Source organism: Pelodiscus sinensis, chromosome 9 (genome assembly GCF_049634645.1).
Source record: "Pelodiscus sinensis isolate JC-2024 chromosome 9, ASM4963464v1, whole genome shotgun sequence".
Lineage (NCBI taxonomy): Eukaryota > Metazoa > Chordata > Testudines > Trionychidae > Pelodiscus > Pelodiscus sinensis.
The window spans coordinates 25,418,232-25,444,935 of NC_134719.1; the positions used below are offsets into that span (position 1 = coordinate 25,418,232).

Consider the following 26,704-nt stretch of genomic DNA (forward strand, 5'->3'; position numbering starts at 1 on the left):
CACGGAGCCTGGGGTCTGGCCCCAGGCTCCAAGTGGTGCTGCCACTTTGAAGAACCCCCCTTCTTTCCTCCCCTTGCTGCCTCTTTATGATAGAGGCAGCGGGAGGGGGAAGGGGGAAGCTACTTGTTGACTAGTTCCTCACATCCCTACTTCGGCAGTAGTGAAGACAGGACTTGTAATTTGTCCACAACTCCAAGAGACAAATGAAAAGTTTAACCCTGTAGATACAACGGTTGTAATACGAATAAGACTACAATCCTATCATGATTTTTAAGACAAGACAGGCAAAGTTGAAAAGGGTGGCTGCAGCCACGGCTTTGTAAAATTTCTTCTTTAATGGAATACAAGCTAGAATAGAGTGTTACACTTTTGCAAATAGACAGTGTCCACCTTCACTTTCTGCTCTTACTAACTCTAGCAGTAGCAATTGGGTCCTCAAAACTTCCTTCTTGTGGGGCAAGCGTCACTATTACAGTAATATCAATACAACATATTTTGCACTGGGAGGAAGGAACTGAAAAATGCTGTCTCCCTCTCATCCCCTTCGCCCAACATTTTTGATAGTTTAAAATTATCTATTTTTTTTCAGTATGAATCTGAACAATGACAACAGAAACCCTCATCAATATGAAAATAAGTTTTATTCCTCAAGGTATAACAAATGACATGACTGCAAAGTGACAACCAAAAACATTTAAGATGTTAAGGATCCTAAATTAAAAGAATACATAGAAAGTCAACATTCCTAAAATGAATCTCACAAGGGTTTGAAAAGGTTATTTCCTCTCAATCTTACAATCTTGAATTCAACATTCCTAAGGAGAAGACATTAAAAAAAAATCTAAAAGAGCAATGCAGGAAGGACTTGGATTACTTACAGTATTTGTACTAAAATTTAGGCCTTGATAGGGCTAAATTTTCCCAGTAGGTTTAATTTTAAATTTTTAGTATGATCTTAAAAACTTTGTTGTTGCTGAACTAAAGTGTTTTTAAAAACGTCCAAAGTATTTATAGATTAGGGCTAGAAAAACATACCACTGTCTCTGCTTTCTTTCAAAAGCCCTCCCTCTTCCACAGGTTCTCCTGCTAATCTTGTTTCACATTCCTCTTTAACAACTTTTGTCACCATCAAGTTAGCCACCTTCAGTTTGGAACATTCAAGATGATTTTTATCACTTCCTTTCAATTAAATTAGACTAGTAGAGGGGTGCTCTAGTCCAGTGGTCTCCAACCTTTTTACACCCAAGATCACTTTTTATATGTCAGAACAAGCCAAGATCTATTCCCCATCCTTCCCCCAAGACTCCACCCCTTCCTTGAAGCCCTGCCCTCTCTGTTCTCGTCCTTTCCATCACTTCCTATCCCCAGCCCTTATACACTCTCAGGGTACAACTACACTGCCACTTTTTTCCTGATTCTTCTGTAGGAAGAGATTTTTCCAATATTTGGCCTGTCTAGACTGGACCAAATGTCAGAAAAATCCCTTCTTCCGGACGCCCACTATTCCTTGTGGAACGAGGAATACTGGGACCAAAAGAGCATGTTTGGTCTTCCGCTAAAAAAAAAAAAGAGCAGAAGAACGCATCCCTGGACGCAGATGAGTTTTTCCAGGAGACCTCTGTAATCCTGGAAAAACTTCTTCAGTCTAGCCATACCCTCATTGGGTTGAGACAGAATGTGTGGGCTCTGGGGGGAATGAGGGATTTGGGTGTGGGAAGGGGTGAGAGGTGCAAGCTCTGGGAAGACATTTGAATGCAGGAGGAAGTGGAGAAGGGGATGCTGGTTCGAGGAGGGAGCTCCAGGCTGGGGAGTGTTGGGGTCAGGTGGAGGGTTGGGGTACTGAGCAAGCCACAGGCTTGTGGATGAGAAGGTGAAGGAATTTGGGCTGGGGTATGAGGGGCTCAGGACAGGGAGGTGGGGAGTATGATGGGCTCAGGACACAGATTTGTGTTGTGTGGATGGTGCAGAAGTGTTTTGGCAGAAGACTGAGGATGTAGGGGTGCAGGAGTTTGGGGATGTGAGAGGCTCAGGACAAGGGATTCCAGTGTATGATAGGCTCAGGTCTGGGGGAAGTGCAGGAGTGTTATGATGCTGCGGCCAGATGGGGGCTTGGCGGCCAGGCTTCATTTTTAAATAAAATATGTCAAACACAAAAAGTATCAGCATTGTCTTTATTTACAAGAAGGGCAGGGAACCTGTTTTGAGTCAGGGGTCACTGACCCACAGAAAAGTCAGTTGGGTCCACACAAGTGAGATGCAAAAAAATAAACTCCTCCAAACCCCCCCCCCCCCCGTGGCCCCAACTGTGCTGGTGGGAGCAGGGGACATGGTAATGGGGAAGGGTGGTCCCCTACAGAGGAGGGAACCCTCAGCACATGTCTCCTCTGGGACCTCCTAGCCCCTCTCCCCTGCGCAGCAAGTCCCTGGCACGCCACAAACCTGGGCTGTGGTACCGCGCTGGCTGTTTGGGGGAGGGGGAGCAGTCAGTGCACTGAAACTCCGGAAGTGGCACGCAGCTGCCGGACTTCCTTTCACCCTGCAGGAAGCCAGCACTACCTCCATTGTTGCTGGAGGTAGGTAATGGGGCTTCTTTGGGGTGAGGGAAAAGGGGGGCCCCCCGAACGCCTCGCGATCGACTGGTTGAGCCCTCCCGATTGACCAATAGATTGCGATCAACAGGTTGGTGACCACAGCTCCACAAATTATTTTCATGGGGCTTTCACCAGGGATATAGCTGGCCTGTTGTCTTTTCATGGGTTTTGCTTATTTGCAGTCCATTGACTGATCTTTAACAGCTTCTGTTCAATTAGCTTCCCGAAGTGTTTCTGAATCGAACATATGAACTAATGTATCAACAGCAAAAAGCTCCCACATGTCTTCTATGGTTTAGATACAGTTACCTTTTTCAACCCTAAGTGAATGGATTGTTGGTTGGTTGGTCTTTACCTCCATCTTGTGCTGATGTAACTCATCTTAACTGACATAAGCTTACCCTATTAAAGAGAATTCAAGAGCTGGGAGCGGGAGAAGCCAACAGCAGATAGTGAAAGGGCAAGAAAAGTCCTGAAAGGGTTGAGATAAAATGAGGATTAGGGACAAAGTACTGCAACAAGAGAAAATAACAAAAGGAAGTTTAAAACAAACAAAAGAAGTTTTTCTTCAAATAGCACAGTCAACCTATGAAACTCCTTGCCAGAGGACTGAAGACTAGGACTTTAACAGGGTACAAAAAGAATTAGATAAATTCATGGAGGTTAGGTCCATCAATGGCTATTAGCCATGACGGGTAGGAATGGTGTCCCTAGCCTCTGTTTGTCAGAGGCTGGAAATGCATGACAGGAGAGGGATCATGTGATGATCACATGCTCTATTCACTCCCTCTGGGGCATCTGGCATTGGCCACTATCAGAAGACAGGATATTGGACTAGATGAACCTTTGATCTGACCCAGTATGGCCATTCTTATATTCTTAAAATGTATTAGTTTTGTAGCAGGTCAAAGGAACAGATTCTACGGTAAGAAGAATAATCTGAATACAGGCATTGCTTGAAAGAAGACTTAACAAAATAAGCAACAAATGCACAAACCCACTTTTTAGTTTATGGTGAAGCTGAAAGGTTTGTTTTATAATTTTTTTGTTTTGTTTGTGCTTGCTTTAAACTTGTTGGTTTTGGGGAAGCTGAGTCTAAAACATTGTTTGAGCTTACACACATAAAGGGAGGAAGGAAATTGGAATCTTCACACAACCTTATCAACATACCTTTGCTCCTTACCTGGGAGCATATAGTGTTCAGAACTACACAAGTGCTCAGCTTTCTCTCTCTGGATGTCAGCTCTAATCCCACTAATTCGCTATTCACCAGTCTTCCATGACAGACAAAATTTGAATTTCTAGTGCCAGAATATCAAGCAAACTTTCTTTTTGGTCAGAAACTGTAACCTTTTATGCCACCCAGAAAAGCTTTTAAAAGGCCATAAGGTAATTTTTCCCTTTGCATGTCACTAAGGCTGTGTTTACATTGGCACGATCTTGCGCAAAAGTGGGCACTTGTGCCAAAACTTGCTGCCTGTCTACACTGGCCGCGAGTTCTTGCGCAAGAACACTGACGTTTTAAAGTATGAAATCAGTGCTTCTTGTGCAAGAACTATGATCCTCCTGCTCAGGAATAAGCCCTCTTGCACAAGAAAGCCCTATGGTTAAAATGGCCATCAGAGCTTTCTTGCGCAAGAAAGCGTCTACACTGGCATGAATGCTCTTGCGTAAAAGCACATCTCTTGCGCAAATGTACGTGCCAGTGTAGATGCTCTCTTCTGGAAGAGTTTTTGAACAAGAACTTTTCCACAAAAGAGTTCTTGCACAAAATCATGCCAATGTAGACGTAGCCTAAGAGCTTTGAAAGGAGCAAGAGGGGAAAGGAAAAAAGAAAGAGATGCTGAAGAAGTGAATTACTAAAGGCCACTTGCACTGTTGAAGTTACATGGGACAAGCTACCATAAGTGTCTGACCAGCTTCATGAAGTTATATCTAAGTTGTGTCATTTCAAAACAGCTTAAGGAGCTGAACTGTTTTATTAATTATTGCTTCAGATTTCTGAAATGTTAACTTTAGTTACCCAGATCACAAAATAGGGTCCCTCTCAAATTAAACACCAAAAAAACAAGCCAAGGACTGTCCTCAAAACTCTAAAGAAGGATGCCTGTGGGAAACTTAGCTGCATACCTGTAAAATTAGAGTGTCAGAAGGAATATTTAAGAACAGAAGAATAGCCATACTAGGTCAACCCAAAGGTCAGTCTAGCCCAGTATTCTGTCTTCTGATAGAGGCCAATGGCAGGTGCCCCAGAGGGAATGAATAGAAAGGTAATCATCAAATAATCTATTCCCTATCATCACCCATTCCCAACTTCTGGTCGTGCATAAAAGCATACATAAAATGTGAAAAGCACTAGATTTAAAGCTAGTGTATTTCAGTTGGTGTGCAAAAGCCCACAAAACATGTTCTTCATAATTTGTATATTGTGTACATGCTAGTATGCTAATATAAATGAAAGAAAACTGAATACAAATACACAAACTGCATAGAAATGAAAAATAAAATCAGCTGAAGAATTTAACTTTAAATCACCTTCAGAGTTCTATAAAAATTATGCATGATTTATTCACCCTGTTTTAACAACTGGGAAAATGAAGTAGATGTTAAGCAATTTGCCTGATCAGTTAGAACTGAAGCTTTCCTGGCTGCCACTCCTTTGCGCAGATAGAATTTCTTGTTCACCCCGTATTGTTGAACCATTATTTTTTAGGGGAAAAAAAACCATTGTTTTATAGCTTATGATAAATTGTTTTGCCTCTAAATGCTGATCATTTTACTGCTATGTTAAATAGGGATGTAAAATCCCAGTTTAATCAGTTAAACCTTAAGTTTAACCAGTTAAGCGGGATCTCAGAGAGGACCGCTCCAGCTCAGCTGTCCCCACCCTGCATGCCTGGCAGCAGGAGCTAATAGCCTCTTGTATTTGTGTTGGGGGGACTTTTGCTCCCATTCTCCCCCACCCCCCAACACACAAGTGCATGGGGTAGCCAACTCCTAACCTCATGGTGAACTGTGGGTCAGGGGCTGCTCCCAGTTACCTGTTCACATCCCTATTGTTAAACTGATCAAAATTAAGTGGGAATGAGAGCACATGGATTCATTTGATTTCTGCATTAATATTGTCTAGTCTTGTACATTAAAGCCTCTTCTATCTTATTTCATTGTGATGTAGCTAAAGGTCCAATTATCACATCCCCAAATTTTGTATTCTAAACACACTCAATTCTAAGTTTAGCACAAGTACACAAAATGTATCAAAACTGGCAACAGATAATTATTTTCAATAGGTACTGGATGATGAGACCCCAGAGATGTTTAAAACAGTTTCTCAAGAATCTCTTACACCAGGTAAACTGGAAATTAATTTTGAGGAGTTACTGAGACAAAAAATGGAAGAAGAAAAGAGACGCACAGAAGAACAGCGCAGGCAAAAACTGGAAATGGAGAAGCAAGAATTTGAGCAGCTCAGACAAGAAATGGGAGAGGTTTGTATTCTCAAAATAATCTGAATGCATTACTTCCCTAATAGCCAATAATAAATCGATTACTTCAGTTTACTACTTAAAATCCTAAAATTTAAGTATTTTAGGTATTGAGAATAGGAAATGCAAACTGCAAGTGATAAAGCTAGAAGGCAAATGAAAATTCACAATGTTTTAAAAATCTCAACTACAAAACTAATCAAATTATTTTTGAATGCTTGCGTAGAGCAATAATTGGGGCTGGAAATACTGTCAAAACCTTCAAAAGTTTGAAAAAAGGAATATGAAGCTAATGCCTGGCAGATTCAAAGTGAGTAATAAGAGCTTCAGGATTTGAGATTTCTGATTTGGTTTGGGACTCCATCTTAGAACATTCTAACTAGTTTATCAATGCTGCAATGAGCGCGAAGAGGTATCTTGAAAAAAAAATGTAAAGAGGACAATGATTTAGTTCCAGTCCAAAACTGTCATTGCTTATGTATTTTCCGCTTAAAATATTCATCTAGGCTATGTCTACACTGGCAGTTTCTTGCACAAGAACTCTTTTGCAGAAGAGTTCTTATGCAACAACTCTTCCACGAGAGAGCATCTATACTGGCATGTGCTTTTGCACAAGAGATGTGCTTTTACACAAGAGCATCCATGGCAGTGTCGACGCTCTCTTCTGCAAGAAAGTTCTGCTGGCTATTTTAACCATTAGGGGCTTCTTGTGTAAGAAATTCATGCTGCCTGTCTACCCTGGCCTCTTCTGGAAGAGCTCTTGCACAAGAGGGCTTCTTCCAGAGAGGAAGCGTCAGTTCTCACGCAAGAAGCCCTGATTTTCTACAGTACAACATCAGTTTACTTGCGCAAGAACATACGACCAGTGTAGACAGATGGTATGTTGACAGACAGTATTGTTTTTGCACAAGAGTGGTCGTTTTCATCCAACAACGTGCCAGTGTAGACATAGCCCTAGTGTTTTTAAAAGTAAAATATTCACAATTTGCCTTCTGCTATTAAGTTCTGTGCAGTTTAACTACATATAGCCTAACAGCAGTTTTCAAACTACACGTCATGACTCAGTACTGGTTGTGGAACGTCAGGCACTGGGTCTCACTGCTGTAGGGTAATCAATGGCAGTGCAAAGGAAGGTTTCCTACCAATTCTGGCACTGCGGACTGTGCTGTGCCCCAGAAGTGACCAAGAGCAGGCCAGATTCTTAGGTGAGAGCAGGAAATGGTGGGGGAAGGAAGAAGAGTGCCCTGGACTTTGTGCCCTACTCCTGCCCTGTGCACTAACTCCATACTCCTATTGGCTAGAACCTGCTCCAGGCTGCTTCTGAGGTACAGTATAGTGTGTGTGGTGCGAGGAAAGACAAGAAGCTTGCTTTAGCACTCCTACCGTACCGCTGACCAGGAACTGCTTAAGCTAAACCCCCCTCCTGCCCCAGCCCAAAGCTGAAGCTACTATCCTCACCCCCACTTCAGAGCCCATACTTTAGTCAAATTAATGTTGTATTGTGGGCATCAACAATTTTCTTAAACTGGGTCATAAGAAAAAAATGTTTGAAAACCATTTGTGTAACATACCTGCACTGTGTATGATTCTCCAATATTTAAAGAATTACTTAATTTTCTCTTTCAAAAAAGCAGCTTTTTATTTTTGAAGAATAGGCTTTATTATGATATAATGTATTATTGTCAGTATGATCCTGTTAATAAATTGGACTCTTGGGCAGCATGATATAGGAAGTCTTACTCAAAAGTTAAAAGGCCTCTAATTACCATGGGTAACAACTTTTAGTAACACTTCATTGGCCTGTGTGAAATAAGTTGGAGGTCTCACATTCCTGGTAAGCAGCAATCTACACCAAAAATACCAGATGTCAGATTCACCAGAAACACAGATGTAGAGACTGACCTATGCTTTTGCACTTAAGAGTGAAGTACACTGGGTGAGTAGCATGAAGCATCTTACACTACCACTGCTGTTTTATGACAGAAGGCTTTGCCTCCACAAAGATCTTGTGCTTATGCAGTGCCATATCAATAAAGCACCCCTCACATGAAATGACTTTAAAGGACAGTAACTTGGAAGGACTGCATGAAGGTGCAAGAGCCTTTCAAAATAATAGAATTGGTGATGAAGAATGATTGTTGCTTCATCATGTTAACTCACATGATACCGAAATTAATCAGTTATTCCACTATTAACAGAATACCAATTGACATTTAAATGCTTTCCTACATTTTCAAATATGTTGATTTTAGTTACAATACAGAATACTAAGTGTATGCTGCTCATGTTATATTTATTACAAATACTTGCACTGTAAAAATAGTATCGATTGCTCATACAAATATGTAATGCAATCTCTTTATTATGATAGTACAATTTACAATGTAGATTGTTACATAATTGCATTCAGAAACAAAACAATGTAAAACTTTATAGAGCCTGTAAAAGTCCCCTCAGACCTACTTCTTGTTCAGCTGATCACCAAGAAAAACTAATGTGTAAATTAGCAGGAGATAACACTGCCTGCTTCTTGTTTACAATATCACCCGAAAGTGAGGCGTTCACATGGCATGTTTGCAACTAGCATTGCAAAGTATTTGTGTGCCAGGTATTCTGACCAATTGTATGCCCCTTCAAGGTTCGACCACCATTCCAGAGGAATGAAAATACACAAATTATATTTGTGACTGAACTCCTTGAGGGGAGAATTGTACGTCTCTTGAAGTGTTTTACCTTACATTTTTGCCATATTTCATGTTATAGCAGTCTTGGATTATGATCCAGCACGTTTTTGTTTTAAAAACACATTCACTACAGATTTCACAAAATGCAACTGTCAAGGCTGTTCCTGTGATTTCTAAAGATAGTAAGACACTCAACCCAAGGATTATGAATCCAAAGTGCCTTTCAAAATCTGACACACACAAGGCTGGAGCATGCTCTCAGAAGTCTTAAAAGAGCAACACTCCAATATGGAAACTACAGAATCCAAACTCCTTTAAAAAAGCCAGCTTTGTGATGGTGGCATCTGACTTGTATGACAAACATGTACATGTATAGGTCCGCACTGCTTTGAATCATTATTGAGCAGAACCAGTCAGCATGGACCATATCAGCTTGGACACATGTCCTTTGGAATGGTGATTGAAGCGTGATGCACATGAATCTTTAGTGCATCTAGCAAGTCAATTTCTTGCAACTCCAGCTACAAAAGTATTGTGTGAATGCTGTCCTCACTTTCAGGTGACATTGTAAAGAAGCAGACAGCAGTATCTCCTGTAAATGTAAACAGTCATAATTGAATGATTAGCTAAACAAGAAGTAGGACTGAGTGGACTGGTAGGCTCTAAAGTTTTACGTAGTTATGTTTGAATGTAGGTTTTTTTAAAAGATAATTTCACATTTGCATGTTCAACTTTCATGATAGATTGCATTACAGTTCTTGTAATTGAGGAATGAAAAATACTCTCTGGTTTTTTATCATTCAAACTTTTGTCAAGTGAGCGCTGTAAAGTGAGCAATGCCATCTGTTGTAACTGAAACTAACATTTGAAAATGTAGAATATCCAAAAATATTTAAATAAGTGGCATTGTATTAGCAGTGCAATTAATCAACATTTTTAATTGCCTGACAGCCCTATTTTGATGCAATTGGCATATTTTTATCTTTTAAAAATATTTACATATTTTGTGTGTGTGCCACCTTAAAAGAAAATTGAAAGTCCCTATGCCTACCACCATCTTCTGACACTTCAGTTTAATTAGATTTAGGAAAAATTTAGTTACACTTGGCTTTTTTGTACAAAACCACATTTCTAAATCAGGCACTCTTAATAGTTTATTGTAATTGTTTACAGGAGGAGGAAGAGGCTGAAACCTTTGAATTAAGCAGAGAATATGAAGAGCTAATAAAGTTAAAAAGAAGTGGTTCTATTCAGGCAAAAAACTTAAAAAGCAAGTTTGAAAAAATTGGAAAATTGTCTGAAGAAGAAATACAGAAAAAAATAGAAGAGGAGAGAGCTAGAAGAAGAGCAGTAGACCAGGAAATAAGAGAGAGAGAAACAGAGAAATTTCATGAGGTAAATTATTTCCAATGATTGCTAAAATGTTGTCAGTTTAGTTTAGCTGTTGAGATTCTAAAGTGTACCTTTTATCATCAGTAAGCTGCATTTGAGGTGCAAGAGCGAACTTGTCCAAAGTACCTAATGACCCTAAAGTGAATGATGCCCTTCCAGCAGAATTTCCTCCATCTCCATAGTGATCCCCTTGATTTTCTCTATTCCCCACAATGGCCATCTGAGGATGTCCCTCCTGGCCATTCTTACCACCAACCTGTTTTCTCTATACTTGCAAAGGCTTTAGTATGCCCTTATTCTTAGTTCAACACTCTGTGTCATATCTTTCCTTAAAGAAGACATATGTGTTAAGCTGCACTCTAGGATGTGCTGTTTTAACAACATCAAAATCTACTGCCTTCCTATGAGTGGACTCCACTTTCTGATTTAGGTGTGACTCATTAAGTCCCCATATCCCATATTTTACTCACTTCTCAGTTTAAATCTTCCACCAGGACCTGTTCAACTTCCTGTTTTCCCTTCCCTCCCTTTCTGTGAATAATGCAGTGGCACAACTTCCCTAACTCACTCTTTGCTAGGAAAAACAAACTTTGGCATAAGAGCTCCCTCCCCGATATACACTTCCAACCTCTCTGAGGGGCAGTAGGGAGACAGGAGACACAAAGACTACCATGGCACCAAAGCTGCCTGGGGAGTCCCCACTCCTCTTTCCCCACATACCTTAACAGCCATTGTAAAATGTTGCTTGAGAATGTAGTGAAGTCAGGAGGTCTGAGTCTCACCTTCAACACCCCGAATCAGTCCCCAGTACAAAAATGTTTCATAAAACCTCAAGTTCTACCCCCCCTTTACTGGCATTGAACAACTGAACCCCTATTCATTTGGCATTTCTTCATTTTTTTCCTTTCTATCTCAGGTACTTTCTTTTTTAACCTCTGCTCAACTTCCAGGTAGATAAAAGAAAAAACAATTCCCAAAGTTAAGATAAGGAGCTGACTTCCCTGCAGATAATGCATTTTTTAAAAAAATATTAAACCTTCCCCCAGGGAAGTCCTTTTTACAACTGCGTCCTGTCTTAGCTGGTTCCCAAAGGCTTCCTTTGTTTAGGAACAGAGGTGGTGGTAAGGGAAAGTCATGTTGGAGAGGAAGCAGGGAATGAATTGGCAGTGTCCAAAGTGGTTTCTGGGAAGGCCAGAGATATCTTAGTAGTGAAGGGACAGTAATGTTTTTAATGGTACAGTACAGTTTAATCTAGTCTTTGCTTTTTTTTTTCCTTAAAGAATTCTTTCAGGGAAAAGAGGAGGAGGGGGAGATCCCCATTTGGGAGCAGGGATTTCTATAGCAAATTTGAGGGAAAGAGGATCCCCAACAGTTTTCTAAAACAAGCAGGATAGGCTTAATTTTTTTTTTTTTTTTTAACAGAAAAACTTGGGAGATGGTCAAAAGATGCACATGACTCTTGGAAACAGACAAGAAGGATTTGGGGAGGCTTTATAGTTGAACTGAACCCAAAAAGGATAAGGACCTTATCGAGTAAAATGTCCCCCACCCCTTACTCAAACAAAAAACAGCAAACACTTAAAAGGGTTCTTATAACCCCTGTATTTCTATTTTATCTATTACTTTCTTGCTCTAGTCAAAGAAAATTTAGTGCACCACATCGTATCACTATGTACAGAGCTAAGATAGCAAACTTGTTATGTAGGATTTTACGAACATACTACAATGCTGAACACAACACTAATTATTATGGGGAAATAGTAATGCAACTGCATTTTTGTTGTTGACTGACCTTATTTATGCAGTTTATTATTTCGGGGGCCAAAGCAACCTTCACCTCATGGTTTGAGGTCTTCTCTCAGCTGCCTTTCCAGAAAAATTGACTGTTCATAATCATACCTTCACAATTAAATATTAATTATATGGGGGATAGTGCCCAGAAGTCCCTTCATGAAGATTGGGACCTTGTGCCAAGTGCTGTACAAGATATCTTGAAATTGACACTTGTTAGGAATACCAGCCTCCTCAATTGTAGTCTAGACTAGAGCTTTGTCTTGACATAATTATCTCAATGTAAAATCATTTGGAGATAAGGCACAATTTATGGCAGCTAATAGGATTGTATATAGGCAACAACTAAAAGTTTGACCTTCCTGATCTGGCACCCTCCTGGTCCGGAATCAGGGAGTTTGCTGAATCAGAGGTGGTAAACGCAGGCCCACCAACTGCTAGCCTCCAGGCTCTCAGCAAAATCCCCCTCCCTCATCTCCAGGCCAGCTGAGCTCTGGGCCCCAACAGAGCTGCCTGCCCTCCTGCCACTAGGCCTCTCAGGTCCAGGAACATCCTCTTAGCATTATGGACATTGGTGGACCAGAGTGTGTCCCAGTTTAGAGAAGTTCAATATGTAGTGCCTTATCGATAACTAGAAATTTATAGCAAAATAATTAAGGATATCTGACTGTAAAGACTTTTTTGCAGTGAAGACAATTTAGGATTTAAAAGTGATTATAGTAGGGAGCAGGTGTTTTAATTCAATTAATTTAGCATGTTTGAAAGCATTATTGCTTTGTCTCAACTAGAGGTTCATAATCAAGTTTGTTACATAAAGCTGACATGTAACCTTTAATTTCCAGTCTAAACCAGCCTTCAGATACTGCTTAAGGAGTTTTCGTTACTACAGCATTCTGGCTGAGTTATGCTGCCCACAGGCACGCATAACATGAATCTTTCAAATAAGTCATCCTTTTAAAAAATCATGTATTGGTTTAGTCTTGTATAGGTATTAAGTAAAAATAAAGTTTTCAACAATTACTTCTGATTTTTCTTATTCTTTAAACTGAAAAGGATGATGAGGTAGACGTGAAGCCTGCCAAAAAATCTGAAGCTCCATTTACTCACAAAGTAAACATGAAGGCTAGATTTGAGCAAATGGCAAAGGCAAGGGAAGAGGAGGAACAAAGAAGAATTGAGGAACAAAAATTACTACGGATGCAGTTTGAACAGAAGGAAATTGATGCTGCATTACAGAAGGTATGAAGGATTAAAAATGCCCTTTTCAGGAATGTTTCCTATTAATTTAATATTTGTGAAATGCATGTTTTAAGAGCTTGATAGTAGCAACATTTGATTACTGCTACAAATATAGTGCAATCTGTTATCGTCAAAGAGCAGTATAACAAATGTAGAATTTTTTTTTTTACATAACTGCACTCAAAGGAATATAAATCTTTAGAGCTTCCATGGTCACTCAGTCCTACCTCTTGTTCGGGCAACTGCTAAGACAAATACGTTTGTATTAATTTATGGGAGATAATACTGCCTGCTACTTATTTACAATGTCACTTAAAAATGATAACAGGTTTTTATGGCACATAGATATTTACATGCCAACTAGGCTAAACATTTGTATGACTTAAAGCTTCAATCTGTGGATTGAACGGATTTTTTTTATGGTGCAAATATTTAATATTGTCCAGTTCTTGAATAAGGAAGCAACATACATGAGTATTGTTCCTGGATTCCATCTTTCCACCCCACTTCTCCCTTCTTCAACATTCCCATTATGCATTTCTTGTTCAACATTCAGATGGTGGTGCTGATGCATGATGCAGTATTGTACAGTATGCTTGTGTGTATGTATCCCATCGTCATTCCCCAAAATCTCATTTTTCTAACTTTCATATGGCCAAAGACTTGAGGTATTGCAAACTATTCAGGTTATTACTAAGTGTTTAAAATTATCTAAATCACTGTATTGTAATGCAGAAAAGGGAAGAGGAAGAGGAGGAAGAAGGGAGTATTATAAATGGTTCTACTTATGAAGATGAAGAGAATCAAGCTCGCTCAGGAGCTCCATGGTTCAAGAAACCCCTGAAAAATATATCAGTTGTGGATAGTGAGCCAGTAAGATTCACTGTTAAAATCACAGGAGAACCAAAGCCTGAAGTCACATGGTGGTTTGAAGGAGAAATGTTGCAGGACTCTGAGGACTATCAGTACATTGAAAGAGGAGAAACTTACTGCCTTTACTTACCAGAAACTTTCCCAGAAGATGAAGGAGAATATATGTGTAAAGCAGTCAACACCAGAGGCACAGCAGCTAGCACCTGTATACTCACCATTGAAAGTAAGAGTTAATGTACTATTATCTTCTTGAATGCCTAACTATTTTTTACACACATTTCTTATTACAAAGTTTTCCATTTTTCTTGACTCTTTTCTTTTCTTTTCTAGCTGATGACTACTAATGCTCTACTTTTGCTGGAAACTTCCCCTCAACTTTCTTACAGCATCCATCTCTTTTTCTGTGGTGGGGCCAATAAACGAAACTAGAAAGTATCTTTGCCATTCCTATATCAGTTAGGGATATCATTTAAATTGCATGAGTGTTGAAGGCTGTTATAATATAAAATTTATCAAAGGCTTGTTACACACTAAAACAAAGATGTGGATATATAAAAAGCCCAACTATAGAAAAGCTGAATTGTACTGATGTTCCTACCTTCGAAGACCAATTGTTTTGTAGTATACGGATTACAAACCCAATCTGGAAGTTCGAGAGGTAGCCTAACTGTGCCACTACATTCTGCATAAACACTAAAAGTTTATAGCTGCTTTGCCTCAAGACTTAACAGGCAAAAAAGAAATGTTTCTGGAATAAAAGAAATGTACTTTTTTAAACAATAAAAGATTATAATGCTTAAGCTTTGTTTTGTTTAATAAAATATTTTCCTTTCAATCAGCTTTAATAAATACATGAATAGTAATGGGATGTGTAATTACCATGTCAGTAAGAATGCACAACATGACAGAAGTTGAAATAGCTATTAGATTACCAAGCCTTGCTTTTGAAGCTTTCCCCACTATTTTATTACTATTTACATGCGTCAAAATAGTGTTTCACATATTAAACTAGCTAAATTTGTAGAAAGAACATTTGTAGATATATTGGTTTGTACAGTGACTATTTTCTCCACTTTAAGCCATACTGCAGTAACAAATTGCTGCATCTCAATTCGTTTATTTGGATTAAAATAAAATAACTATAGCACATGCATTTTTTGCTAAATGTTACTAGCCCTTTTGTAATAAAAAAACTAGTTATTAATTCTCTCATGGGAAATCCACAAAGACACAAGCTTAAGTGCCAAAAAACTACATCAACTTTTAATGAGGTTTAGCACTTCTATGCTTAAACATAATACAGTAAGCTACAACTGAATTCTTATTCAATCCTTTAATAACTTTTCAAAAAGACATTGACTATGTGACGTTTTATTTATTTATGCTGGCTGTTGGTTACTTATGTATATTAGCAGCTTATTTTTGAAACTTCTTTTCTGTCTCAATTTGATATATCTTCAGAATTATTTTGCTGATTAGTTGTGTGACAGTTTCTGAATATTACAATTAGAAGATAAAGCAAGATGTTTGGCAATTTTTCATGTAGGTGATGTTTGTTCACAAAATTATTAAAAACTGTGTAAGCATCTAGAGGATAAGGTAAAAAATATCCAACATGGATTTATCAAGAACACAACAAATCAACCTACTTTTACAGTGTTTCTGCCCAAGTGGATCAAGGAAGAAGCAGAAATGTGACGTTTAATTTCAGTAAGGGTTTGACAGTCCTCTGACACACTCTCATAACAAAATTAGGGAAATGGGGTCTAGATGAAGTTATTCTAAAATGGATATACAACAGGTTGAAAGATAACTAATTCTGAGCAAACACAATGGTTTGCTGTCAAATTGGATGGACACATCTATTGGGATCCAGCAGAGGTATATCTTGGCTCTGATACGATTTAGTATTTTCATAAATTTCTTTGATAATGGAGCAAAGAGTGCACTATGACAAACAATTTAGAGGATAGAATTAGAATTCAAAATGATCTTGATAAGCTGGAGAACTGGGTGAGACTGAGGCCTGAGATATGCAGGTCAGCTCAAATGATTGTGATGCTATCTGCTGGCTTTAAAATCTAAATCTAGAAATAAAAATGGCAAATAATTTCGCTAGGCAACTGTAGACCCATTTTTAGCAGTACAAGTCAACAATGTGATGCAGTCTCAAAAATCAAATTCTCACATTTTAACTGGAGTGCTATATGTAAGTTTTTCCCGCTCTATAATCAGCTCTGGCAAGGCTTCATATGAGACAGCATATCCAGTTTTGGGCATCATGTTTATTCCAGATGATGGCAACAAAACTTATAAAAACCTGACTGAAGAGGAAAAAATGGGTATATTTAGTTTTGAGAGGACACAAAAGGGAACATGGTAACTTGAGAACTGTTACAATCTGTGATTAGCTGTTCTCCTTGTCACTGACATATGCAGAAGCTTAAGTTTTACGTCACATCACCCTTGCAGCAGATTAACGATGAGATTGTGAAAATAAAACTACATGTATTTTCCACTGGAAGCAGAAATGTGAAAGTCAACAAAAGACAAATATCATTTTGTATTATCCATCATTTTACATTTATTGAGAAAACCATACAAAAATGTTATACAGTTAATGTGTACCCATATTACATACAATGTCAATAATGCAAACTCAAAACCACATTTTGTAAAGCATTCAATTTACCTCAAGTCCAAGCTGCATGTCCCTAAGACACTTCCCATCACAGTAGCCTTATAAAGCCAATCTTCTTTTTACACACGGGTAGTTTCTGTAGAGAACACTTTTCTCAGGACGAAAATGCATCTCACATGCATAAGAGAAATATGTGCATATACATGAGAGTTTTATAGGGTATTACTAGGGAAGAGGGAAACCCTGTCCAACTGTGCTTACTGTAAGGCCCAAATGTTGCCAATTTACAACATGCAAAGAAAACAGAGAAAAGCTATTTCATGAGGAGAAAAATAGTTTCTAGCATCCAATAAAATACTTTTATAGAAGATTTCACATAAGATAGGCTGTGCAGTGAATATTAACAACCTGCCTGGACAAAGTACACTATATGATACTTCTAAATGAAGTAGTTATACTTCCAGCTGACTATTCCGTGCCATGTTCTACAGTATAGACTGGAGAAAGTGATCTGTAAATGCTTACTACTACATTAAACATTACACTTCCCCTATTTCCCTTTGAAAACTGAAGAACTCTGAACTTCCTATTTCATTTGGGTGGTTCTATCAAATCAAGATCCATTTATTTAACTTCATTTTGGAAAGTTCAATTACTTTTCTACCATACCACAAAAACAATCCTTGCTAAGACATGAATGAGATTCTTGTAATTTAATTATCTTCTGTCCCTGCTGAAAATATCCACAAACACTAAACTGAAGACACTGTGACTTCACACCCCTCCCCCCATCAATCAATCCAAATAACTGGCCTGTCATTTGTATTTCCTCCTTCCTAAATATACTCAATTGAAGATTTTAATTACTACAATATTTATTATGTAACAGTGAAATTAAAAAAGCAGCATGTTTAAGGAAGTGAAATGGAAATCCCATCCCAGACAAATAAATTCTTAGGATTTAAACTCCACTAGAGTACATAGGTAGTTCTCATGTGAAAAATAAATGTGAGTTACATATCAAACTACAAGTAAACAAAAATGAAGTGGCTTGAGGGAATTAAGTGCAACTACTAATTTCAGAAGGTAAACATATCTAAGCTTGACTGCTTAGAAGAATATAAATTAAAATAGTTTAATATTATTAGCCACAGTTTTTTAAACTAAAACAGATTATTGAACATTTATGGTTAAGCAAATAGCACTAGAGAGAACAAAAAGTGATCAAACAAAAATTATACCCTACACCATTATGTATGGGATACATTTCAAATCTGTTTTGCCAATTTTACCTTCTAATGGACCCCTTCTATGGTCCGTGCTCATCGGCTCACCAATGGCATACACTCAAAGGATTCCTCTTTATTGGTAGTAACTATCTCAGGACCTGATTTTATGAGCTATGATTTGGTGCTTGCAGCATCTTCAGCACTGTGTGTGAAAATGAAGGCAGTATTTTTGAATAATTTTCTTTAATGTAGATATAGATAAGCAGGACTTTCGAAAAAGGATCAGCACATTTTATATATTGAATAAACAAAAACTGATGAGATGCTGCTTTAAGTAAAAACTGTATCATCTAATAAAACAAACATTTTAAACTGGCAAAAGTATACAGCAATTCAGTTAAAAGTATCAAAGAACAGAAAATACTGATTGCTATATAGATACTGAAAAGATTTGCCATACAATTAACATTTCACATGTGCACATGCTATCTAGTAAGACATACTATTTTGCAAAACTGTAGTGTTCATTTTCCTAGGATATCATATGGATAAGCAAACTAGGTTATCTAAAAATGTCACTAATGTTATGTTGTTTAACTTCTTTAAAAAGTCATCAGTTCCAGTGACAAGAGCAACACACAGTATTCTATTTAACTTTTAGGGGTGGGATGGGAATGACCTGCCAGTTATAAAAACATCTGTGAAGGCTGTTGAAGTTTCTAACCAAGTATTTCCTACAGCTTAGGAGGGGAAAGTTTTGTTTTCCTTTATTGTTACATTTCAGCTATTTGAGGAAAAAGTAACAAAAATGATTTATTCTGATTAAGTTTAATTGCAGCAATCTACTCGTCTCTTCTAAAAATAAAGATACATATTTACCCAGAAATGTGAACGGTTGTTTAAACAACTGAGACTTTCCACTGAAATGGAACCATGAATAACAGAATGCAGTTGGGAAATCAGCAGATTGCTTTTGAATACACAACCACAAAAATTTCACAGGGACAACATTAATGTACTGAAATATTTACTTATATACTTCCTTAGGTTGTGCTTACCTGTTGCTTTTTGCAGCAGAACCTAAGGTGGAAGGTCTGGGAAGGCACTGTGAAGTATAAATAATTGCACTGTTTGCAATTAATAAAGATTTTATACCTTAAAATGAATCAAAATCAACAGCCTCCATTTTGTGAATGATAAAGAATCCAATGATTTTAATTTTGTTCAGTTTAATTAGTAATAAATGCACCATTCTACTATAAGGTCATTTACAAAAAATATCATGCAAAATATCTTAACTATTAAATTTCATATCCTGCACTAAAAATTGAAATATTTTCCTAGCTGTTTAAAACTACTATTACAATTCCTAATCTAAAAAGGGGAAAGGTAGTTCCCTCCAGGTTCTGCTATACAATGAAATACATTACTAATTATCTGAATAATAAAACTACTTCAAATTTCAAGCCTTAAGTTTTACTTCTCTAGGCAGCCACTATAAAAAGTATTCTCAAAGCAACAAATGGAGCTCCAAAAATATAGGGCTAATACAGGCTTATAATATAGTTTAACATGTACCTGCATCACTACATGTCTGCAAACTCACTGAAGACAAAACAACTTGTCTATCTGTCAAAGCAGTTCCAATCACTTTCATGTTAACAAGATATGCATATTTTCATAAGCTAAATAATACAGCCTTTGTCTCAGGAGCACTAGTGAAAAACGTCGTATTACTTAGATAACACAAGATTTTCTTTAGCTATTGCTGAACATTTCAAGAATACTTACCCATAAAGCTCACACATATATATATGCACACCTATGTTTCTGAATTAAGAAGCAGTTATGATTTCCTAAGATATTAGCACTGTATTCCAACATAATATTCACACAAGTATGGCATTTGCATTATGTGGAACATTGACAAAAAGATACTGTTGCAGTTCATCAATTTGTCATTCTGATGTACTTACAGTGCAATGCTCCTTGAAGGAACAATCAAGGATGATACACAGCACAGTCCTCCTCACCCCTATAGAGCTAGTTCTATACTGGCTGGATCAAACCTGCACTTCAACAGACAATGGCAAGACAGACTGTATTGCATGTAGTCTAATATATGCAGAGCCAATAAATATGCAAACAGCAAACAATGAATTTCAACAGAATATCAGATTTTCAGTACGAGCAGTAATGTAACAAAGTATATCAAATAATTTGATTCAACAACTGATCTTGAGCATTCACACAACAGAACTTATCTGTACTGAAAGAAGTTCTCTGTCAAGCTCTCCTCCCACCCAAAACAAAATAAAGTTCCAATGTCCGATGCAATTCTGGTAGCCACATTCACCTTTCTACACTAAATATTGAAATGAACTACTGCTAACTGAATGCTGAGAACATTTAATTATAAAAGTAAAAACCTTTTATAACTAATCTGAAAAATGTTTAAAATAGTTATACTGAAACAGTCAAGTAAGTATCAAATTAAAAACAGAAACGTTAACTTATTGCAGCTGTAGAGGCCTGAAACAGTGGTCATGTATAAAAAGGGAAATTTCACTGTTAATGCAATGGAAGTATGCCAAAAGATCATCTTCTTAAACACATGCAGTTTTTAATCAAATAGAAAGAAAATAAAGATATCAAGATTACTGGTGCTAGACAGCAAAATACAATAATTGAAAGAGATCCTTCATCTAACAACTATTCTGCAAAGGGGAAAAACAGGCCAATGTCAGGTTTTTCAACTTTAAGATTTCATGGGGGGAAAAAAGTCTCATGGGTACATATACCTTAATTCAGCATTGCTATCAAGTCCTAGAATTCTTTAAATACCCACATATCCAACTTACCGACACAGGAGGTTTCATATTATTTATTGTAAAGCACAAAACAGGCATTTTAAAAGTGAAAGTATACATTGAAAAAGTACATTTATATCACAAAGCATTGACCACATAATAACTGCAAATACATTTGCTGGAATGTGTACATCTACACTAGTATACTAAAAACAAACCAATTTTCATTTCTACACAGAAATATTACCTCCTATCAGTAGTGATAGATATTTTGTACATTTTCAAAAACACTATTTTTAAACCAAACAAAATTAAGATCTTCATCAAGGCGTCTGCATCCATACATTTAACAAAGGTTTTTTCCCCCACACAATGAAGCAAATACTGTATTGTCCACTTCTTATTATTGGCCCTGTGCAGAAGAGATACATAAGAGATACACAAAAAGTTAAAGAAAATCCTTTAAATTGAGCTAACTCAGGAGTGAAGCCTTTAAGAAAGAAAAATTGGTTAATGCAAATGGTGGTGGCTTCTTGCATGGTTTCTAAACCCTGGGGGGAGAAAAATTTTTAATCAAAAGCACCGAATGTACTGATAGAGAACTCAAGTTACCACAGGTTATTTACTAATTAGTCTGAGTTATTTTGCTAGAAAAAAAGGATGCATACTCCAAAGGTAACAAAACAGGAGACATGCAAAAAAATATTTATAATCACAAAATAAATTCATAAAACTTTATACCTGTGGTGCAGGAGGATGCTGTGGCATTCCCTGTGGACTTGTTTGGGCATAATATGCTGCTTGCTGTCTGTAGTATTCAGCCCATGCTGCACTATAATCAGGCTGACCTGGTGGGGCCCCAGCTGGAGCTGGAACTGCTTGACCTAAAAGAAATTAGGACTATATAACTTTGTTGCTGTAACAAAGACAAAGAAGCTCAAAATAATCTCATTTCTAACAAATATTACCTTGCTTCTTGTAATATTCCTCCCAAGCCTTTGAATAATCTTGTGGCTGCCCTTGTTGACCTGAAAAACCCCCCACATTTTAATGTAATAACTCCCATGTACACCAAAATTACACATAGTAAAAGCTGTTTTATTAAATGCACGTCTGGCACGTCATCAGCCAGAAAGCTCCATAAACTGGCATTTCTGAGAATCTGCTTTATAGTCCAGTAAGTGCAGGGCCAACAGGCTCCCTTACTTGGCTCCATATGGCTCCCTAGAAGCGGCAACATGTTCCTGCTGCTCCTAGATAGAGGAACATCCACAAGCGCATCATGCTCTGCACCTGCCTCATCATGAGCACTGGCTCTGCAGTTCCCATTGGCGAGGAACGATAGCCAATGGGGGCTGCAGGGATGGCACCTCCGGGTGAAGACAGTGCACCTAGTTGCGCCTCTCCCTAGGAGTAGCAGGGACTTGTTCCACTTGCCAGGAGCTGCCTAAGGTGAGTACCATCTAGATCTGACACTCTGAAATCCCTTCTACCCCAGAGCCAGGAGATCCCTTCTGTACTCCAAACCCTCACTTCTGGGCCCACCCTCTGTGGCCTCATCCCCTCCTTCACTTATTCTAGTTAACTCTTAACTAACTAGAATATATGACTGGCACCCTCCATTCCCCCCCAACACGTCAGAAATTTTTACTGTGTATACCCAGGGGTTTTGCCCCTCAGTTGATTTCAGGTCCAAATAAAAAGTGAAAGACAGCATGTAATTATCACGTAACTTACACAATGCTATTCTTCCAGTTGGTATTACAGAACCACTTTTAACTCTGGGACAGTACCATTTCATATGTGCTTAAATATCAATACAGATTTTACTACTTCCATGTGACTGAATTTTGAGCACATTCTTTATAAAAAGCAATGTGCAGGCATCCAGAAGTTCTCACATGAATACTCACATTTTGCCATTTAGACCTTGTATATTAATACTTTGACTGCTGCTGAAACATGTTCCAGAGTACACTTTTTGGGGAAAAAAAGTAAAACAAAAAAGCTTTCCTTCCCAAGCTTGCCCACTTGGATTTACTTGAACTGACAATATTTTCAATTAAAATGCAGGTCAACAAGGAAGAGGAATTAAGTAGTCAAATTACAAAGCGTGATCTTGTTGCATTTACTTTGGCCACGTCTTCATGTGCCACACTGGAGACTGATCTTCTGGCATTCGATTGACCAGATCTAGTTAAGACCCACAAAATGCGAATGCTGAGGGCAGCTCCAGTTGGCACTGGTACTCCTCTAAGTCACAAAGAACAAGGGAAGGCAACGGGGGCAGTTTGCTCCCATCGGCCTCCCTCTGAAGATGGCACCAAGCTAGTCTTAAGGTAAGCTAACTTCAGCTATGTATTTTGTTGCTGGAGTTATCTTAACCCGCCCTTTCAGGTCTAGTGTAGGCCTGTCTTAACTCATCAGCTGTTAATTCATTAAATGTAAAGTTAATTGACTTGCTACCCAAGCAACATTGTTAACAGAAATAAATCTTAAGATTTCTTTAACACTGTTCAAGCTAGGCACTTCCATCAAAGGCACATATTTTATCAATCTATTCCACAAAAGACAACAATCCCCAAGCTCCCCCTCCCAACTCCAAATTTCTAGCTCTAATTTATTCTTAACACACAATAACTGGAGAATTACAATTAAGAACTACTGCTCAAGTAAACTTTTTCCATCCAACAAGCAAGAGATATTACTAAAAAAACCTCAGTAATATAACTACTGGAAAGGAAGGTCAAGCATAGCCCATGACATGTTCCTCCCTCCAAGCTTTCTGAATTTAGAAACCCCTTAACACCTCCTATTATTACTACAGGTTTAACCTCTAATCTGGGACTCTGGTCCAGCAACATCCCTGGTCTGACAGGACCACAGATGTTGCTGGCCCAGAGCGCCCTGACGGCTGGGAGTGAGGGGCAATGGCAGAGAGTGTAGCCAGGCCAGCACAAAGTGGGGATTGACAGCTAAAAGCCCTGCCAGGAGGGGAGTCTGGGAGTGGCGGCTAGCAACCAGCAGGAGGACATTAACCTCCCTTGGCCTGGCAAACTCCCTGGTTTGGGACCTGAACATGCCAGTCCAACGAGGCCCAACCTGTACCACCTTTGCATGACAACAAATGCAGGATGAACAATCCATGATAATTCACAAGCTCCCATATCAAAGGTTCTAGCAAAAGTTCTATCAAAATACTAGCATATGTTCAGGTACAGTTTAAGGTGCTCAAAATGGCTGGTAGAGATGGCCAAATATTCAGATTAACTGACCTGTCTTGATATTCCAAAGATAAGTCTTCCCGCTGCCTCCTACTGAGGCAGTGGGGTGAGGGATGAGGCAGGCAGGAGACAAGGCTGGGGGGGAACTGCCCCACTGCACTATCAAAGACAGCCATGCCCCACTGCAGGGTGTTTGAGCTTGCCAGGGACAGAGGCTGCACCAGCATGCCACAGGGCAGCCTCTGTCCGCGGCGAACCTGGACCTGCCACAAACAGAGGCTGCTTCATGGCAGCAGCTCCCTGTGGACATGGGCTGCTGCCACCCTACATTGCTGGCTCTGTATGAGAGGGAGCAGTGTGGGGTGGCAGGCACAGCCTGTCTTTGTGAGGAGCCTAATACAGAGGCAGCAGCACAGGGTAACAGAGGTCTCCCCAAGAGTGAAGCCGGTTACTAAAAAATTTCATGCAGTTAAATGACTATTCAATTACACACTAACATCCCAAATACATGCATACTGATGCATTGTTTTTCTAATCTTGGCTTATCAAGAGGACATTAATAGAATACTGCAAATATAACAAGAAAACACTTCAGTTCCTTCTAATCCAACGAAATGATCTCTGCTCATTGCAGAACCACAAAGATTTTAAAGAAACAATGGATCTTGAGGAAACAAAACAGCTAGAAACATAATAAAGAAGCAGAATTTACAAAAAGTACACCAGAATGCAAGGCATCCCTTCTATATTTTATTCCAATCCTTTTGCAAATGAATGTGCAAGGGAACCATGCAATTGTTCCCAGTTCCTACATTTTGTAAATATGAGGTAGTCTTGTTCTATTGCATGTAATAAACTTTTTTTTTTAAACAAGTTATAACCCACAATACTCTCCAACTTTTCCTTTCACTTCTCCAGAAGACCAATCTTTTATGCCTAAACACAGCTCACTAGGACTTTTTACAGCTTCCCAGTGAATCCTTTCCATCCCTCTACCTTGACCTCCTGACACAACCTCTTATGAAATAGCTCCCAAAAAGAAGGATTCACACCTGCTTATACTCAAAATTCTTCCCTGGCACAGCACTGTAGCAAAATCAGTGTTCAATTTACATACACTTAGATATTAAAAGTCTTCTTAAGGGTTAGTGATTTTTGTCAGTGCTATATTACTGAAGTAAGGCCAGGACAACTGATATTGCTTAATCTTAGAAGAAAATTTAAAATTCTACTTCCGCTAAGTCAATTTGTGTACACAGAAAAACAGCTCCTCTGTTCCTGATTAAGAAAAAAGTTAATGACCTAAATGGAGCTGAAATCATGTAATCTGTCACATGCAACATAGAAAAGAAAAGGTTTACATTCACCCTCCCTCCAACACTGGTCAAATGGTCTCAAATATCATTATAGATACTGCTTGTGAATTGAACAGGATGTCCTCCTCCCTCCCCCCGTCCCAACATACCCACTTTCAATTGTAGCTAGAGATTGTGTTTTAGATAAGTGTCAAAGAAAAAAAGTTGAAGTTCGGTACCAGAATGTGCAGTAATTTGTGTTGGTTCCATGCAAAGATTTACAGTTTTGCATTTTATAAATAGGAGACAGATAGCTAATATGCGTGATAACCCATTACAAGTTATATCCCAAAGTACTTTCCAACATCCTCCTTCACATTTCCAGAAGCCCAGCTGGAAAATGAAAAGTCTCAAAGATTCTTTCCATATTCAACCATCTGTTTTTATGGAGTGCAAAAACTCACACCAAAACAAATATGGAATTTATTATCAGCTTGCTTCCTTTCACGGACCTCTTCCACAAGGTATCACTGTTTGACATTTTTTCTTGCAAATACCAGAGACAGCTCAAGCTTACTCTGTGGAATTACAAGCAGGGAGAATTTTGTGCCACCGCATTAGGGATGAAAGCGATGAGTCAAGTAGTTGCCTACCCGATACGCACATGATTTATCAGGTAGTCACTACTTGACTAGTTGCTTCCTCCCCCTTGATGGGGGAGCAGGAGCAAGTGCTAGGGGGAGCCGGCTTAAAAGCCAGTTCCCCCGGCATCATCTCCACTCGGAAGGGAAGGGGGAGGCTGGAGAGGCAGAGGCGCAGCGGGGGACCAGGCAATAGCTGTGCGTGACTCTTGCTACATTTCAAAGGCAGAGACGCAGCGAGAGCCCCCCCCATATCAACTACTTGAGTAGTCAATGGAAATTCCATGGACTACTCAATTAGCTGATTAATCGAAATTTAACATCTCTAAACCGCACATTACAGAATTTTGCAGAAATTAATATTGGGCATGCAGAATTTCTATTTCACCCTAGAAAAGTATGCTGTAGAGATGCTGCCAATCACATAGGGCTGCTGGACACAGCAAAGCCCACCTTGCAAATGGAAGATGCAGCCAAGAAAAAGAAGATGGAATTGGAGGGCTGCAGCTCCCTACACTCTCTGAAGCATGGTGGTGACACAATCCAACATCAGGCTCTTTCTGGATCCCTTGGCTCTAGGATGCTAGACTCAGAGAATGCGGCGGCCTTGTGATGTGTGCATGACCTGCATCTGATCTCATATGGGGGTATAGGAGAGGGAAAGAAAGAAGTATAGGGGAGTGAGTGTCTAGGCCAGGGAGAGGAGAGAAACAGCTGTGCTCTGGGGAAAAATGGAGGGGAAATGTCTGGGCCAGGTAGGGCCCCACAACTATATTCTGGGGTGCGAGCATCTATTAGCTGGGCTGTGG

The 26,704-nt window shown here is 38.9% G+C and overlaps 2 protein-coding genes across 27 annotated transcripts in view; one reads left to right on the forward strand and one right to left on the reverse strand.

Moving 5' to 3' along the window:
- The window catches only part of NEXN (nexilin F-actin binding protein), a 39,962-nt gene extending 25,107 nt beyond the window's left edge, over positions 1-14,855 (forward strand). For 11 of the 14 annotated variants that reach the window (XM_075936319.1, XM_075936322.1, XM_006129578.4 and 8 more), the window contains 5 exons: positions 5,882-6,079; positions 9,934-10,155; positions 12,997-13,182; positions 13,918-14,278; positions 14,386-14,855. In XM_075936319.1, coding sequence (XP_075792434.1) covers positions 5,882-6,079; positions 9,934-10,155; positions 12,997-13,182; positions 13,918-14,278; positions 14,386-14,399 — 981 coding nt within the window. In that variant the 3' untranslated portion in view covers positions 14,400-14,855. Of the gene's footprint in view, positions 1-5,881; positions 6,080-9,933; positions 10,156-12,996; positions 13,183-13,917; positions 14,290-14,385 lie in introns of those variants that run through there. The other 3 variants (XM_025187982.2, XM_025187986.2, XM_025187988.2) reach the window with 2 other exon arrangements.
- FUBP1 (far upstream element binding protein 1) overlaps positions 1-26,704 on the reverse strand; it is a 62,525-nt gene that overhangs the window by 5,796 nt on the left and 30,025 nt on the right. For 4 of the 13 annotated variants that reach the window (XM_075936311.1, XM_025187991.2, XM_075936313.1 and 1 more), the window contains 4 exons: positions 21,704-21,763; positions 21,477-21,619; positions 18,984-19,030; positions 16,615-18,127 (listed from right to left, as the gene is read on the reverse strand). In XM_075936311.1, coding sequence (XP_075792426.1) covers positions 18,097-18,127; positions 18,984-19,030; positions 21,477-21,619; positions 21,704-21,763 — 281 coding nt within the window. In that variant the 3' untranslated portion in view covers positions 16,615-18,096. Of the gene's footprint in view, positions 1-16,614; positions 20,000-21,003; positions 21,148-21,476; positions 21,620-21,703; positions 21,764-26,704 lie in introns of those variants that run through there. The other 9 variants (XM_075936310.1, XM_075936315.1, XR_012905933.1 and 6 more) reach the window with 8 other exon arrangements.